Here is a 19,131-nt window from a genome sequence, read left to right as displayed (position 1 = left end):
TGTTGATGATGGTGGTGATGTTGGTGGTGATGTTGACAGTGATGTTGATGGTTGTTGTTGATGATGGTGGCGATGAAGGTGATGATTGTTGTTGATGATGGTGGCGATGAAGGTGATGTTGTTGATGATGTTGTTGATGATGTTGGTGATGGTTGTTGGTGGTTGTTGTTGATGATGGTGGTGATGAAGGTGATGGTTGTTGTTGATGATGGTGGCGATGAAGGTGGTGATGTTGATGATGTTGTTGTTGGTGATGTTGTTGATGGTGTTGGTGATGATGTTGATGATGTTGTTGTTGATGGTTGTTGATGTTGGTGGTGTCGCTGTTGTCAATGTTGTTGCTGGTCACGCCCCCCACTAGAAGCCTAAGGAGCGCGCTCCCGGCATGCCGCGCGGCGCTTTGTCCGGGTCCCGCTACGGACTTCTCTTGCTGCCGCTCTCCTCGTGTCCACCTCGACTCTGTCAACCCTCTCACCTCCTCCACCTCCTCCTCCACCTCCTCCTCACCTCACCCTCCTCACCTCGTCCTCACCCTCCTCCCCACAGCGTCTCCGGAGCTGAGAGGCGCCCCTCGACTGGGTCCCGGCGTGCGGGGGACGCGGCCAGCGTCGCGACGCCTCCCCGTGAGTTGCTCGCGAACCCACGCGGCGACACGAGGCGACTGGCGACACGAGTTGCAGGCGATTCGAGTTGCAGGCGATTGGCGACACGAGTTGCAGGCGACTGGTGACACGAGTTGCAGGCGATTGGTGACACGAGTTGCAGGCGACTGGTGACACGAGTTGCAGGCGACTGGTGACACGAGTTGCAGGCGACTGACGACTCGAGTTGCAGGCGACTGGTGACTCGAGTTGTAGGCGACTGGTGACTCGAGTTGTAGGCGACTGACGACTCGAGTTGCAGGCGACTGGTGACTCGAGTTGTAGGCGACTGGCGACTCGAGTTGCAGTCAACTGGCGACACGAGTTGCAGGCGATTCGAGTTGCAGGCGATTCGAGTTGCAGGCGATTGGCGACACGAGTTGCAGGCGACTGGGGCCTCGATTTTCAGGCGACTGGCGACAAGTCGCCTTTAACTATCGACACGAGTAAACCCTCAAGGTATCATCGCCACCACTCGTCCATTAACTTCCACCCAGTGCCACTACCAACCCCTTAGCTGCCACATCCTGACACTATTAAACATTCATTAGTGGCACTACTAACCACTTGTTTTACCTCTAACTTGTGACATTTACTAGTGGCACTACTAACCACTTATTTTACCTCTAACTTGTGACATTTATCAGTGCCACTACTAACCACTTATTTTACCTCTAACTTGTGACATTTATCAGTGGCACTACTAACCACTTGTTTTACCTCTAACTTGTGACATTTATCAGTGCCACTACTAACCACTTGTTTTACCTCTAACTTGTGACATTTATCAGTGCCACTACTAACCACTTGTTTTACCTCTAACTTGTGACATTTATCAGTGCCACTACTAACCACTTATTTTACTTCTAACTTGTGATATTTATCAGTGCCACTACTAACCACTTGTTTTACCTCTAACTTGTGACATTTATCAGTGCCACTACTGACCACTTATTTTACCTCTAACTTGTGACATTTATCAGTGGCACTACTAACCACTTATTTTACCTCTAACTTGTGATATTTATCAGTGCCACTACTAACCACTTGTTTTACCTCTAACTTGTGACATTTATCAGTGCCACTACTGACCACTTATTTTACCTCTAACTTGTGACATTTATCAGTGGCACTACTAACCACTTGTTTTACCTCTAACTTGTGACATTTATCAGTGCCACTACTAACCACTTGTTTTACCTCTAACTTGTGATATTTATTAGTGGCACTACTAACCACTTATTTTACCTCTAACTTGTGACATTTATTAGTGGCACTACTAACCACTTATTTTACCTCTAACTTGTGATATTTATTAGTGGCACTACTAACCACTTATTTTACCTCTAACTTGTGACATTTATTAGTGCCACTACTAACCACTTATTTTACCTCTAACTTGTGATATTTATTAGTGGCACTACTAACCACTTATTTTACCTCTAACTTGTGACATTTACTAGTGCCACTACTAACCACTTATTTTACCTCTAACTTGTGACATTTATTAGTGGCACTACTAACCACTTATTTTACCTCTAACTTGTGATATTTATTAGTGGCACTACTAACCACTTATTTTACCTCTAACTTGTGACATTTATCAGTGCCACTACTAACCACTTATTTTATCTCTAACTTGTGACATTTATCAGTGCCACTACTAACCACTTATTTTACCTCTAACTTGTGGCATTTATTAGTGACACTACTAACCACTTGTTTTACCTCTAACTTGTGACATTTATTAGTGACACTACTGACCACTTATTTTACCTCTAACTTGTGATATTTATTAGTGACACTACTAACCACTTGTTTTACCTCTACCTTGTGACATTTATTAGTGACACTACTAACCACTTGTTTTACCTCTAACTTGTGACATTTATTAGTGACACTACTGACCACTTATTTTACCTCTAACTTGTGATATTTATTAGTGGCACTACTAACCACTTATTTTACCTCTAACTTGTGATATTTATTAGTGGCACTACTAACCACTTATTAAACCTCTAACTTTTGATATTTATCAGTGCCACTACTAACCACTTATTTTACCTCTAACTTGTGACATTTATTAGTGACACTAACCACTTATTTTACCTCTAACTTTTGATATTTATCAGTGCCACTACTAACCACTTATTTTACCTCTAACTTGTGATATTTATCAGTGCCACTACTAACCACTTATTTTACCTCTAACTTGTGGCACCTATGTTTACCCTCCACCAAATGCAACGCCTAAACCCCCCAACTAATTCACCTTTGTTTAACCCACGACTTGTGCCACTATCGAACGTTTATGTTTCACCTCTATGCATCACCCCTATTAAACCTTAATGCCACCTTAATATCTAACAAGCACAACGACAGTTTTGTACCAGTTTAAAAGGGTAAAAACCTACTACTATATTTTGCTACTGGTAAAAGAGATCTCATAGTGTAAATGCTTTCCCCGAGCTCTCAATACTCTGATAGTGCACTGTGTTTGAGTTGTACGCCTTCTGGTGTCATCTGGTCCAACACCAATGGGGACTAGGCTCTAAAGAAAGCCGTCTCGGGTGTGGACCAATCAACTTCAAGGACAGTGCATATTATTATCATTATCAGAGTTGCTTCTTTTTGTTTGCTTTTTTGACTACTTGTGTTGTGGTTATTGCAAACATGATGCCTTGAATAAAGGTGTCAGTTTTGTTCCAGTTTAAAAGGGTTAAACCTACTACTAAGCACAACAATTTCACCTCTACGTATTGCCATCTCTAAAACGTTAACCTTTCGCTCGTTAACACTTCCAAACCATGAACATGTATCCTTGTTAAACCTTGGCTTAACTTTGTACTAGTGCCACCACTAAACCTTTATTGTACCTTTACCCTTACGTAACCCTTGCCTGTATTTACCTTCTAGCGCTTCAGTAAAAACTCATAATTCACCTTAACCCGACCTCGTTATACCGAATCGCTGAGTGAAGACTGAATGACTGCTGACATCGTTATAGCCAACCACTACCTTAACACTCATAGCTTCTTTATTCACTAAAAGCCACTAGCTTTGATGGAACCTTTAACCAGCACGCCTTTCCTTACACACCCTTTACTACGTCGTTTAACTATTGTCTAACTACTACAGTATTGACACAGTACAGTGCTTACTCCGAGGATTAGGATTGTACGTAACGTCTAAATGCAACCTGCATTAAATGGCACGATGCACTCTATTAACCTTGCAATACACCCCGAGTCTGACTTTATTATGATATACACAACATTTAACCTGCAGTTTTTTTGTTTGGCATTGCAGTAAACACTTTAGCAAACACGCTATTTCTCGCCAAGCTTATTTCAAAACAACAACTCTTATACATTTTAATCAGGCCTTCGGTACATTCTATGTTTTAGCCATCAACTCAAATACACGTTGGCCGTAATTTATTTACAAAAAAACTCAACACATTTGGCAATAACACTGTGCCATTAAAATGAGAATCGTACAGTGGTCGACGTTTCGAGTAATGGCCCTTATTCATAGCACATTAAAACCAGGCAAGTGTTGTTGACGAAAGTTGAGTTATTTTGTTAGTCGTGCTTTTGCACCACTGCCATCGCAGCAGCAGCAGCATCACCAAATACTTTGTTTCATAAGTTTGCAGTGCCTTTCTTAAACCACAGATTTGTTAAACCACTGACCGGCATTATAGCACGGCCAGCAACATTGTGTCCTTATAAGCGCTCTCTTCAACAGGTCACTGCCTTGTGTTCATTTTTGGGGACATTCACTCTACTGGAGCGCGGAGCGCTACGTCTGTGTGGTTCCACCGTGCTGTTTGTATATTTTGTGTTTTTTGTTCTCGTGTCTCCGAGATGCCACTTCTAGCAGGGGGTAACAGAGACCACGCTCAGAGGAGGAGTTGAGAGGCTAGAGTGACACGGATGGAGATGATGAAAAAAAAGGGAAAAAAATCAGCGGAGTGATGAGATGAAGAGGGGTGGGGGATGTGCAAATAACAAAATGATTTAGTTGTTGAACAGCATCACAGCTGCACCAGCTTTGTTGACACCTCGCAGATGTTGCTCGTTCTGTACACGAAGAGCCCTTTTGTTAATCCACTGCTCGATGAGATCCTCCCCACACCTTTGCAGATCATTGTTTGAGATGGGTGATAAAGTGGGTTGGTACGGGATGGCGAAGGTGGGAAGTTTAGGTATCGGAGTAAAGGAAAACATGTACAGGTAGTCCTCTACTTACGATGGAGATGCGTTACGACGACCCCATCGTCAGTCAATAATATCGTAAGTCGAAGATGGCCTAGCCTACCCAGGAGTCTTAAAGAATGGTGATTATTTAGCAAAACAGAGCAATTTACAGTACCGTACTGTATACACTATATACTGTATGTATTTATTAATTACAAAACTGTATTGCACAGTAAAATGTAGAGTAAAAAAACAAGGTAAATTCGTAGCCTACCTATATGAACTGCAATTTAATAGAAAGTTTTTTCGGGAAACAATCCTATCTGCTATGAAAACTTTTAACATGCATTTTGTCGTATCGCCATCGTAAGATCGAAATATCGTAAGTCGGACCGTCGTAACTCGGGGACTATCTGTAGCTGTTCGGCCCTCTCCTGTCCAGTACGTTGGCCCGCAATCCCATGGCAACCTGTTTGTGCATTCTGGTAGCCCATCTCAGCAAGCCCTGTCCAGACTAAATTCTGCTTAGCTTCTGAGATGTGATGAGATCAGGCACATTCTGATGACTCGCCACTCGTTAATATTACTGACAGGTATGCCCCCATACATGGTATTGTCCAGTTATCAAGGTAAGCTTATGCAATGTTGTGCAATCGGGTACCAAAGGGTTTGGATCCCAGAGTATTCAACGCAATGCTCCTATTTGTATCGATGAGTGGTGGCTGCCCTATGAACTCTGCAACACGAGTTCAATACCCAGCCATGGCTAACATCAGTGATGACTAACATCCAAACCACTCCATGCCCCCCCCCCCCCTTTCACCAACCGCTTTGACCAGCGTAGTGAAGTATGGTGAAGCGACCCCCATAATTGACACTGTCGGTGTGGGGATGTATTCATCCAGCAGAGAATGGACAACAACAAATACTTCATATTATTAAGGTGGCATTTGTGTCACTTTCATCAACTGCACAGTACTTATCAGACAGGAGAAACGAGAAGGTATGAGAATAGGCACTGGAGATGGGGATGAGAGTAAAGTGAGATGTATGGCTGATGTTGGTTCGGAGTTGAGGTTGTTTTTTTGTTGTTGATCGAGATGTTAGAGTGAAATGGAGAGGCTTGTGGCCTCGGCTGCACTACGTCAAGCATGCCCAAGTGGAATTCCCCAATTCTTGCCAACACGAGGAGGTGGGGGAGGGGGTAACTATAACAATAAACACTAATGAGTGGTCCCTCTCACCGTGGGGAGGCCTTCATCCAGCGGTAGATTTGGCCGGAAGGTGCGTACATGTACACTGTATATACATGTTCTGAGTCTGAGGCAGTGTTCCTCATTGCAAGGCCTGCCGGGCCACTGGCAGCCAGAGGTCGCAACCAGGTACCCGATACCCGTACCCTACCCGATACCCGGCTATCCGTACCCGGCCGGGTACGGATAGCCGTTTGCGACCCTGTTGCGGCCGGGTACGGGTACGGGTAGGCCGTGAGTCACTGGTGAGTAACCGTTTGTCACTCGGGTAGGGTACGGGTAGGGAACGGGTACCCGTACCCGGCCGGGTACGGGTAGCCGTTTGCGACCCTGTTGCGGCCGGGTACGGGTACGGGTAGGCCGTGAGTCACTGGTGAGTAACCGTTTGTCACTCGGGTAGGGTACGGGTAGGGAACGGGTACCCGTACCCGGCCGGGTACGGGTAGCCGGGTACGGGTACCCATTTGCGACCCTGGTGCGGCCGGGTACGGGTAAGGAATCAAAATCCGTTTGCGACCTCTGTTGGCAGCCCTCTGGTGACCTTTAGCGTGGCCCCAGACAATACACAAATTCATGACCACAAATTCTGACCCCCCCCCCCCATCATCGTGCTGCTGTCAAACCCTCATTGGTTTCAAGCGTGTGGAGGTCCGCACACACTGATGATGTCTTATCGGACGAAAGTGGCCCCCCCTGTGAAAATGAGTGAAGAACGCTGGTATAAGGGGTGAAATGAAGACCCTTTTGCGTGCACGAGTGGCTGTTGATTAATAAATAATACTTCTCGAGGCTGCATAACAAGCATCGTTTAATCCAGTGTCCATGTCTGTTCTCTGGTACCTGCTGAACTGTAGTTTTATATGTTTAGTTACAGATATTGTGTTGTGTTAGCAGAGTTGATTTACGGTATAGTTACTGTGTTAATGTCTGGGTTTATTTGCCACGTACAATTTTATATAAAATAATATATTTGCCACGGATTTTTGAGGGCGCGTGCCCCTGATTTTGATTGCGTTCAACTAATCTATTTTACTGACCACAATATTCCTTTCGAATTGGGCTTTTGCAATTTTTTATGGCATTAAAAAAACTAGTTTTATGCGAACAGGTTTTTGGGAGAGAAAAAAATGGCAGCATGTAATTCACCAAAAAACTTCATGGTGTTTGAAATATGCAGCAGCAATGTGGTTCTGAAAGCTTCGTCGTCATGGAAGCCACGGATATAGATTTAGAAATTACTATGCAACTGACAAACACTTGGCCGAGGCCGCTCAATAACAGCAATTGTTCTGTACAACTCTGGCTAAATGTAGAATCATTATTTCGTGGCACTAAGCTGCTGGTTGAACATTACCATTACACTGTGATAAATAAAATGTGGAATAATGGGATTTTCAACATGAAACGCTTCTATTTGCAATTTCCTAAGTATTGTATAATTTAAACTCTAGTTGGTTAATGGTTAATTTTTTTCCCGAGGGACCTTTAGCCCAGTTATTGAGATAGTGAATTGTTTACACTACGACAGATACATGGACTGTGGTACCAACGTGACCTCCAAAGCTCTGCCATCATTTATGCAAGACAATTTAATATCTTAATCTCTAAATTGTCATAAAAAGGAATTTAGTTGGTATACCGTGTGAACTATTCAAATATATTTGGTGTATGATTAACCAGTCTGTACCATTTGAAGCCAACCAGATAAACTGAATGTCTAGAAATAGACTTATTTTTTCAAGGTATATGTTAGAATAATAATATGAACATGAATTTGAAACCGTAAAATTAGGAGCAATTCCAGAGAGTAACTTTATAAGCTAAAGCCTGAATTATCCAAAAACTCGATACAATTAGTGATTGTCCTTGTATTTCATTAACGAATTGTACATATTTCCACATCTTTACGTGTAAATCAAAGCATAGCAGTGTACCGTAACTATTCCATGTGGACTGCCTCTCAGTCCGTGTTTGTCATTCCTTCATTGTGCCATTAATTTAAATTGTCGTTTGTCTCAATACTGTGGTACATATCCCCGCATTTAGTGTGTATCCAAACATAATGCACGCTGACATCGCCAGGCATTTTAACAATAACAGCATCTTGAGTGGTGAATGGCTGTCATTGCATTGTGCTGATGCCGGTGCCATTATCTAAAGTGAAATGTCCACAAGCGAATTGCGTTTTTGTTAATACTTTACTTTATCTATACGCCACTTTCAATTAAACCAAAATACCTTACCAGTTAGCTACATTAAAGTAACATTTATTCATCTAAAATTTACAGAGCTGCAGTGGGCTAAACAAAGCATTAGGAACATTTGGAATGACCGTGCAGAGAATGTTGGAATTTCTAAATCTAAAACCATTCTCAGAGAGTGCTTAATGCTGTAGCATGCATGTTTTGGTACCAGGTTATCCTTTTCTCTTTCTGGCTTGCTTAGTACCTATTTGGAGATGAAAAGTTAATTTTGCACTGTCTACAAATTATTAATGTAAATCGATAATAGCTATGGATCCACGTATAGTTACTTCACACGAGTAATTATACGTCAAACTCTTCGTTGTTTGAGTCGCACGCGTTAATAAGTACGCGTCGCCGCATACGGATCCTGTCGCGCGTGACTTGCAATTTTACTCACCGGGGGTCCATCTCGCTTTCAGAGGGACGCCGTTTTGCTGCTCCTCCTCCACGGCCGCATTGAGGACGCTGCGGGGGACGACGAACATGGCCGACGATCCGGTAGGAGAGGAGCTCAGCTTGGTGAACGACAACCACCTGCCGGACCTCCTGCGGGAGCTGTGCGAGCTGCGCGAGAAGGGCTCCTTCTGCGACGTGTCGTTGGAGGTGCAGAGCCGGCGCTACCTGGCCCACAAGGCCGTGCTGAGCAGCACCTGCAGATACTTCCGGAGCCTCTTCCTCGACGTGCCCTGCAGCTCCATGGGGCCCTTCGTCATCGACTTCCTGACCATAAAGCTCTTCCACCAGATTCTGGAGTTCGTCTACAAGGGGCACATCAAAGCCGACAAGGTGGAGATTCGTGACTTGTACAAAGCGGCCAAGGACCTCGGACTTGACTGCTTGGAGGAAATCTGCCAGCGCATCGTGCCATTGGAGTACCTCGAGGAGTGTTCAGACAGCGAGTCTGAGATCTCGCAATCTCTTAGTGACGCGGGCGCGCAGGTGTCGGCCTCAGCCGATGGGTGCGTTGAAGACGGAGCGGCAATTTCTGCTGAAAACCTTAACGACGTTGACGGTGGAGGTAAAACGAACCCTAAGCACAAAGCCGAAAACTGTGTCACCAAAAATAAGGGAGAGAAGAGTCGTCAAAGTAATGATGCCAGGAGCTCTGACAGTGTCCAGAGCCATCCCTGCAATGGCAACAAACCGCAGAAAAGTGTGAAGGCTGGAAAAAATTCAGAGCAAGAATTTTGCATCTCCAATGTGGAGAGCATGTCGCGCCGTGCAGGAGAGCGAGCTGTCGCAGAGGCACCGCCAGATAAACACGACTCTGCTCAAAGGAGAGGAGATTTCAATTATACTCCCGTTGGCATTTGCGAAGTTAAGATGGAGCCTCTGGACGAAGAGGCTTTTATATTGCCTTCACGCAAGGAATCGCGCTTGAGTCACGTCGGACTGAAGGCAAACGACAGCGAAAATGAGATGGTCCAATCCTCCGATGTAAAACACAGAGACCCCAACTCGCCCATGCTTGGCATAGATGGCAGTAGGCACATGGAGGTAATCCACGCCATGCAGAGTTATTCGATGGTGGCTGCCGACGGCAAGCTGCGTAACCAGCTGCACGTGAACGACTTTGCGCCACGGTTGCCGGTGGGTGCCACCGACTCGTTTGTATTGTGCCAGGTGTGCGGTGAATTCGTTCAGGAGATGGGGCTGAAGGATCACGCGGCTGTGCACCTCGACCTGGCGACCATGGAGTGCAAGGTGTGTGGCGTCGCCTTCGGCTCGTTCGGCGAAGCTGTGGAGCACGTGCTCCTGCACACGGGCATCACCGCCTCGCCCTGCGAGGGCTGCGGCGAGGTTTTCCTTTCCAAGGACAGCCTCTCGCTGCACGTGAGGGACTGCGGCAAAGGCGAGTCCAAGGACCACCTGGACGACTTCCAGATGGACGAGTCGGAGGGGCTCGACGGCGGTCCGCCGGAAAGGGTGTTCTGCCAGGTGTGCGGCGTCTCCCTGCCCAGGAAGTTCCTCGCCGTTCGCAAGCACGCCAAGTGCCACGTGGACAGCGAGAAGCGGGAGTGCAGGGTGTGCGGCCGCAAGTGCAACTACCTGAGCAACGTCATCAAGCACACGCTCATCCACATCGGCGTTTGCCTCTTCACGTGCGACATCTGCGGCAAGAAGTTCCTCAACAGGAACAATCTGATGGCCCACCGGCGCAGGGTGTGCCTGAACTCGCGGTGCTACCTGTCGGAGGGCGCCTGGCAGCACATGGTGGACGAGAACCACCCGCTGGGGGAGCTCGATCTCTCGCACTCGTCGGCGACGGCGGACGGGCCGGAGGAGGTGCTCGGCACAGACGTGTCCGAGTAGCGACGTCGCGGGGAGGGGAAAAAAATCGACCGTGGTGAAACCCCTTTCTTCCCTCCATCGCTGCCTCTGTCCTGCTCTGACAACCTTTCGTCAGCCGCGCCGTTATTATTTAACAACAACAAAAACCCAACGGGAGTGATTCGTAGTTATTGAAATGCAAACGTGTGAATTTCAATATTTGTAGTATTTGGCATTTGTTGTGGTTTTTAAGTATTTATTTGATTTGAAATCAGATAGCCCGGCGCAAGGTTAATGTTTCGTGTGATTTATAGTTTTACGCAATACGCTCTTGAAGATCCTCCCACATGTTACCTTGTTTATTGTTTGTGAAATTTGGTTTTTAAAAGTTACATGTGATCGTGCTGAAATGGAAAGTTCAAGTGATTTGTGAACATGTAAAATGTTCACTGCTTCTCATCACTGTAGTTAAACAATACGTTTTTTTTTATAACAGGCGCTACGTTCCTAATAGATAAAACATATTTTGAATAAAGTATTTTATTTAAAGTACAAAAAACACAATGAAAAAGTAGAGTTTGTTATTAAATATGCCAGCTTAAGATAGTGTTTTATATATTTTGGATTATAAACTTGAATGATAACGTTAAGCCTTCCTTGGTTACAAACAATGTCCAGTTTACAGAAACATGTGAGGTCTGTTATTTAATACAACATTTCTCCGCTGTTCATGAGGCCAGCAGACTTCAACCTCTTGTACACAGGAAGACATTCAACATTTTCATTTTCACAGAATACTTGTTTTTTTCTGAATGACACCTGTCATTGCTAACAAGCAGTTGATATTGTTAAGCAATTAAAATGTATTACATCAGCAGCTCACTTGCTAAAAAATGCATCACAATGCTGTCTGTGCTCAGCGATTTGTATAATTGAAGAAAGTAAAAAAATGCCTAATGGGCTTGTATGTTAATGCGTGGTAAAAAAAATAGACTACCAATTGAAGTGTTTTGTTAATGTGTGCGGGATGTCCATAAAAGTATTGTTCTGTACATTATTAAACAACAACACATTCGGCGGCAGTTTGCACGAGGCCGATAAAAACGTAAGCACGGTGTCACAACCGGACTTAAAATGTTAAAAGTGGTTGGTTGATGTGTCACTGGGTGAGTCAAGAAGCAGCGGTTCTCAACCGGGGGTATGCGGAGCCCCCCTCCCTCGGGGTGGAGGGGGCGCGGTACGTGCGAGGTGATTTATAAATGTGTGAAATTATATCGCGAGAGTCATCGGTGAATAATCACGTATGAATCTGCCAATATAAAATAACTACGATGACATTTAAATCCTCGTGGTAACCGAGAACGACATCAAAGATCTCTTTCTCAGCTCGTCGATCGTACGCAATGTGGAGTTTACAAGAGTCGCCGGCGAGTGCGAACAAATCATGTCACTCGCGTGCAGGAGGGCGTCCGTCGAATTGTTTTTATTCCGCTTGCATTTACTCGCCTGTTAGGATACTTTTTCAAAAATGGACAATTGGTTAAAATGTCGACGTTCATTCTACATTTATTTCTCAGAACCTTAATGGGTCAGGCAAGGGGGTTATCGGGTGAAACTGAGTTCAACAAGTAGTTGGCCAAAACAGGTTGAAAATCACTGCCCGAGAGTAGGTTTTAAGATTCTGACATTTAAGTCGCCCAAACAAAATCCAGGAACCCAAATGGAGCAAAATAACATAACACTTGAAAACAACAATAGTCAAAAGGCCTCATAAAAAAAACAACTTTCAGATAGGTGACCTAATGCTTAACATTTTTTATAAGAAGATATCCAACGCAAAGAGCATGGTATGCTCAAAGCGGAAGGTTTGGTTTCCGCTGGTTACCTTGCTGCTCATTACCCGTATATACAGAGTCCCGTACGCATATATATTTTTTTCCAGTGTCGCACAAAGGGTATATATATTTTTCCCCCTTACAATAGCACATTTATAGAGTACGCTTTATATAACAGCAGCACACGAGGAGAGCGATTTTCCCTTACATTACACAATGGAAGTGTTTCTCCTTTCGTTATACGGACTGTTTCTCCCAATTCCACAATCTGGACTGTTTTTGTTTTCGTTCCGCACAGTCGGAGAGTATAGTTTTATTTTGTCGTGGCAGGGGTCGTCCCCCCCCACCCCCCCCCCTATGCCGCACCACCACCACCTCATCACTTTTACGCAGTTACACATTTAACAGAGACTGACAGCTCATCCGAGATGAGTCTTCGTTTCACACGAGTGCCTAGCCCTTGTCCCCCTCCCCCATCCTTTTCTCTGCACAGTGTCAACTTGCACGCTCTTTTCAAACCTGGACTCAATATATTGGAGCCGCTTTGGCTCGGCCTGATAAGTCTCGTCCACCACACGTGGACTCTCATTGGTGCCCTGCCGCCGGACTACTGAAAAGGATAAAATATATTCGTGTTCCTTTCTTATACCACCGTACATACAATTTTTTTTATATTTACTGACTTGCAAGCTTTAAATGTGAGTTTAATACCGGTGAGGTGACCTTCTGTCTGGCTTTGCCTTGTTCAGCCCTTGCTTGACAAGATGCCCACAAAATGCTTTCGGCCCACGTTGGAATATTTTTGCTTCCTACCACTGCGCGCTTTGTCACCCAAGCGTAATATAAACCAGAGTTCGCAATCGGGTAACCGATACCCGTACCCTACCTGATACCCGGCTACCCGTACCCAGTCGGCTACGGGTACCCATTTGCGACCCTGGTGCGGCCGGGTACGGGTAAGGTATCAAAACCCGTTTGCGACCTCTGATGTGAACTGATTGTTAATACCCAATCTTACATTGAAAAACACGTCACCCTCCTGCCCTCTGGAAGGAAGATTGGGTAATTCATCCCCTTTTTTGCCATTCCATTTCCCCATGTTGACTCTAAATTAGGTGTTTCTATGACTTGCACTTACCACTTTTGGGATTATGTACAGGTTAAATCACTGTCAGTAGGTCATAAAATCCAATAAGATTTTCTGCCCAGCAATCAATTGTATTTTAGAAGCTTACCTCATTTTACACACGTTTCGTCACAGACATAAGCAACGTTGCCAACATTTCGAGAATGCAGTTAAATCATGTCTAAATATAATTTTTGTTAACAATGATAATGCATAATGATGTATATCGCGTTCATGGAAATTACATCTCACGATTGATGAGGAACCACCGTGAAAGGCAGCCAGGCGTTTATCAGACGTCAACAATTTTTCAAGGTCTGCAGTACTCTACATAGTAAGTTGTTGGGTGATATCTTTACGGACGCCTTGTATGCGGTGGGTTTATTATTTTTAAATATTGATATGAATGTTGAATTCGTTGCGAGAGTAAAATAGCGCTGCAATACACGTGAAAAAAAAAACATTTAACGTGGTTACATTTATTTTTTTCAGCTAGAAACATGAAGGTACCTTTCCTGCCTTTCAAATAGCTGGTGAGCTTGACCCTGGTTAACTTTGGATGTTACTGGGTGCATTCATGTTGGAGGCAAATGGGCTTTAAATATTAATTCAAATTATTGTATACTGTATCTCAAAAACAGTAGTTACATGTCAACAAAAGCATGACATTTGGCATGTTTAATGCGTTACGCTTTACCTAAGGTTTAGTTGCTATATAGAGTAGTGGTGGCCAGTACACCAAGCGTTGTGATCCGTTTTGGTGGATCTCAACGGATTCTGCGATCCACCAGAGCTCCGGCCAACCATCATCCAGATTTAACCCTTTGATATACAAATAACAAAAAAACATCTATTTGGTAGAATACATTTTTTGAATGGATGAAGTTTCAGGGATTTTTATTTTGCCATTGGACGTAACAGAAGAATATCTATGGGACCCATTTTGCCAGTATCAAAATATTGAATAATAAAGACGGTCCTATAGATATAACTGCTAATCGCAAGCTATTAAGGCAATTGGCGTTTGCATTGTCCGGATACTGTTCGCCTTTTCGTGGCCTGTGGCCGAGCACTGGTGAGAACAAAGCTATGCTCTTTGGTTCTTTCGGTAAAGTCACGTCGGTATAAAATAAATTAAATCACGACGTTTCGGCCGCAACACAAGCGTCTGTCACAACCACAGCAAGAAATAAACGCAATTGTCCCACCTGATGTTTCTTGCTGTGGTTGTCACACCTGATGACGGATGCTTGTGTTGCGCCCAAAACGTCGTGATTTAATTTGATACCTACATGACTTTACCGAAAGAACCAAAGAGTATGGATCCCTGCAGTCACGAAAACTTCAAATCAAATAAGTTATGTTAGGAGGCTGTCTCTGGTGTAGGCCAATCAGGTAATGCATACATTCATTGTCAAAGTATATTGGTTTCCATTTTTACCACAAGGTATATGCGGTAAATGCAGACTTAATGCCTTGTAATAGGTCTCTATTTGATGTTTAAACAATTTTACAGACGTATGTATGCCAGAAAGGGTAAAACCTTTTATTATGATTAATTAATATAGTAACAAACATGTTTGTCGCTTATGTTAGTGTTCTTATTTGTCCTGAGATCCGCGTATTGACCACCGTTGCCGTAGAGAAAGTATATTTAACTTGCAGTTGATAGTATTAGGGCAGGGCAATAATTTATTGAGTTGTCGTTTTGTTGATATCCCAATGCATATGTGTAGAAGTCGAGGTGTTGATGCTATTTTATGTTGGCACCCTGATGTTTGAACGAGAGAACCCGGTCATACACTGAAACGTGCATCGGCATGGCATACAAAATGGCATTCAAACGAGAATTTTAAGTCTGATGTCTGATATATGGTATTATCTTGTCGACTTAACATGCCTATCGTAAACCTTTACTTTTTCCGTGTCTCGTTTCATAACAAAAACCCCAAGGGCTACCATTGTTTGGAATTGTGGCTGTCTTTATTTAACTCCTAGAATTAATTCCCAATTGCTCCCAATAAAGATTACTACAACAATTTACTGGTGTATGCAGTCAGCTGACTACTGTACTTCGTTAATTACACTTGCCTCAAGTCTGGGAAGAGTTCGTGTATGCTTTTTCGATACTTGGTAAGCTAATTTGTGGCTGAAAAATTTTTCAAAAAGGTATCCGTATTTCAGTCATGTTGATATATTTTTAAAAGACGAGTCCATTCAAATAAAAATATGTACTTCGGAATTTGAGGCCAGTAAATCTATTGCATAAAACATCAGTTAAAGTTTCCCCATACTTTGCAATGTAATAGTTGTGAACTGGGGGAGTAGGAATAATATGGAACTGGTACAGACCGCGCATAATGATCAATACTCTCAGGATGGGCTGGCTTCACAGAAAATGGAGCAGGCATTGCCGAGAATCACGGGTTCGTATCTGGACAGCCACTTGAGTAAATCAGTATCTCCACTGTCAGGAAACCATATTAGGTTTGGTTTTTCAAATTTGGTTATTCAAATATTACACTAACAAATTTTTTTTTGTTCCTGGGTAGTGTTATTTTCTGATTGCTTATGCCTCAAAAGGACAGAAAAATGGCTTATTTCCCATAAACTTTGCTTTTGTGACCAGGACACAAACGCAAAGTTAATAATCCACCCCATTAATAACACTAACAAAACAAATTGTTCCTGGGTAGTGTTATTTCCTAATTCCTTATGCCTCAAAAGTACAGAAAATGCCTATTCCCCACAAACTTTTGTGACCAGGACAGTGATATTTTGAAATGTACCTATTTTTAATGAGAAAACGTGTGCATGTGCCATTCCTTCCCATATAGTCCTGTTCACAAAAGCAGTTTGTCGGGAATAATAGCCATTTTCTATACTTGAGGCATAAGTAATTAGAAAATAACTTGTTTTTTTCGATTTAAAGCTTTCGTGACTGCAGGGATTCATCTTCTCGGTTCTTTCGGTAAAGTCACGTAAAATTATTTTATTATGTTTTATTTTTATTATTTTATTACTTCCCTTCTACGTGACTTTACCGAAAGAACCGAGATTATTTTTTTTATTCGTTGGATTGGCACGTCATGAACACTTTGCAGGGCATCTAAAATATATACCTTTACTGTGAAGTGATTTTAAACGTAATTCTATGATCCCATCTCTAATCTTATCTGATAAAGGATGGTCACTGCTGACGGTGAACAATTTCCTTTCCCCACGATATGATTTTAATAAACAGGACCCTGCGGGGTGGGCTGGTATGAATAATACTTAGTACCGGTACAGAGATATCGACCAGGTATAGAACAGAGATATCGACCAGGTATAGAGGAGTTAAAGAAAAAATTACTGTATTCTAGTGTAACGTTAATTAAAAGTGTTTGTTTTGACAAGAAACGCTGTGAGATTTAAAGACTCGTAGTCTTTCATTTCCAACACCACCCTCAACACCACCCCTCCCACGGACGGACGGACGGACAAACGGACGCGGACGGACGGACGGACGATATAATCTATTGGTGGTCTGGTCCACTTCGTTCCTACCAGTACAATTGTAATCACCGTGCACCTCTGCAAACAAGCAGCGACACGTGTTACCACTCGGAAACTGGATGGCACTCCCAGTACAAAAAAAACTACTTGGCTGTCGGGTGGTGGCGGGTTTAACGACACATCTATATTTACGCGATCCAACCAAAAACAACGATACTGGACACAATAAAAAGTTTGAAGAAAACTTTTTAAACGTAATTTTCAAACTCAAAGTGAACGTTTAAAAAAAGTTTTAAACATTCTCTCTCCGCCATAAAAAGTAGCCAATTTTAGCCGCGCTTTAGAATCGACTTGGGAGTTTAGTCGATGTTAATGTTAAGCGCGGGGTGTTTTGGTTATCATTATCGGGAGTTTTCATCTTCTTGGTTCTTTCGGTAAAGTCACGTAGAATGGAAATAATAAAATATTATTATTCTTTTTATTATGGAATATTAAAATAATAATAAATAATATTATTTTATTATTTCCATTCTACGTGACTTTACCGAAAGAACCAAGAAAATGAATCCCTGCAGTCACGAAAGCTTTAAATCGAAAAAAAATCGGGAGTTGTCGTTTCAGGCCGGGTCGATTTCCCACCGGCCGCTTGTAAACCCCCACCCACAACCAGCCACGTGGCGGCGTGGCCTCGGGCGATCTTGGTGATGCCGAGGCGGCGAGAGAGTCCACGGAGGAGAGGTGAAGACCAACACAAGCGTCACTGCCAAAAAAATACATCTCACTGAATACTGGTAGGAACCTCCTGGTTACACCAGCCCACAGGGGATTGTATCCGTCCGTCCGTCGTGCAGGGAGGGGCTGGGTGGGGAGGGTGGGGCTGGATGCGGAGGGGCTGGTCACACCGTGGTGCCCTTATAAAACTCAACGTTTAACCTACTCACGCCGGCTTGTGCTCGCCCTCACAGTCGGGCATATTTGCGGAATACACCACGCCGCCGTTGACCCTGGCCATTGACCGAGCAACCCAACGTTACTACCAGCTCCCTCCGCAGGAATGTGTTAGCCGCACCACCACCCCATGTGCTCGATGAAGATCGCGGCCAAGAAAAGCGAGGCATCGTGGATACAGGGGACCTGTTATAGGTGCATCTCTTCCCCTCATGTTTCTTGCATTTTTCTCGCGAGTGAACACATCCTGAACCATGCATCATAGGCTGGCAGTACACACCAATTAAGAAAATTGGTTTCTTTAGGCCACGTTGGATGTTTTTTTTTTCCATGGTCAAGTTCAACCGTGCCTCAGCACTCCAACCTGGGCTGCCTCTCATCCATCTTTGAAACTTGTCATGTAGTCTCGTGGCCACAAGCCTTCCCGACTGAAACTACTGTGCGGAGCAAAGGAGGGCCCCCTTGGCAAACGTCTTCCAGCATCTCCAAAACTCTCCTCGCCAGTCGTTTCCCTGGCCCCACCTTCTCATCAGCTCAAGAAACCTCACGACAGAGCTGCACTAGTTGCCAATGCGCGAGCTTTCAGTTCAGGGCAGCCAGTACTCACTTTTAAAGCAACAACAACCCTGTCGACAAACTTAGCGGAGCAATGCCATCCACCCATATGTACCAACACGAAATCTGCTGTCACCTGGTATGGACCTACCATGTGCGATATATCCACTTGGGTCAGGACAGCAGAAACGGAGTTTTTCCATCTGGAGCCCACGTGGTCTGGAACAGTGGGCCAATTGAAGTACACTCAGGCGTGACAATTGGCACTTTCAAGACTGGACTAAAAACATTTATTTTCTCTTCGGGTTAGATTAATTTAGCGTAAATGTTCTCGGTACCATCTGTGCTTCAGGTTTTTTTTGTCAATCAATGTAGAATTGATTGATTCGCTGTCCACCTTCAATACATGGCCTTGCCCAAGTCCACATCGCTGTGTTTTCCACTACAAAGTTCACTCTGGGCATCCAGAGAACACGAGAGAGGTCGACTCGAAATATAAAGCAAACACAAAGTAAACGTGAAGTATCAACATCACATTAATCAGCACGCACATGCA

General features: G+C 43.9%; 1 protein-coding gene across 2 annotated transcripts; it reads left to right on the top strand.

Annotated features, from left to right (window-relative positions):
* Positions 1–402: 402 nt before the first annotated feature.
* LOC133343339 (zinc finger and BTB domain-containing protein 39-like) lies at positions 403–15,780 on the top strand. 2 transcript variants are annotated; one of them, XM_061552868.1, is made up of 2 exons: positions 403–623; positions 8,762–15,780. In XM_061552868.1, the coding sequence occupies exon 2, from the start codon at positions 8,826–8,828 to the stop codon at positions 10,653–10,655; it is 1,830 nt and encodes a 609-aa protein (XP_061408852.1). In that variant the 5' UTR covers positions 403–623; positions 8,762–8,825; the 3' UTR covers positions 10,656–15,780. The 2 variants fall into 2 exon arrangements, with proteins under 2 accessions (XP_061408852.1, XP_061408853.1); XM_061552869.1 differs by lacking the exon at positions 403–623 and adding an exon at positions 818–1,100.
* The last annotated feature ends 3,351 nt before the right edge of the window (positions 15,781–19,131 follow it).

Source organism: Lethenteron reissneri, chromosome 17 (assembly GCF_015708825.2).
Source record: "Lethenteron reissneri isolate LAM-NWPU_2019-01 chromosome 17, ASM1570882v1, whole genome shotgun sequence".
Taxonomy (NCBI): domain Eukaryota; kingdom Metazoa; phylum Chordata; class Hyperoartia; order Petromyzontiformes; family Petromyzontidae; genus Lethenteron; species Lethenteron reissneri.
This window is presented reverse-complemented; position numbering and strand designations above follow the sequence as displayed.

Excerpts from the sequence above, each read along its gene's own strand:
- LOC133343339 (XM_061552868.1), top strand. The coding sequence starts at position 8,826 with ATGGCCGACGATCCGGTAGGAGAGGAGCTCAGCTTGGTGAACGACAAC.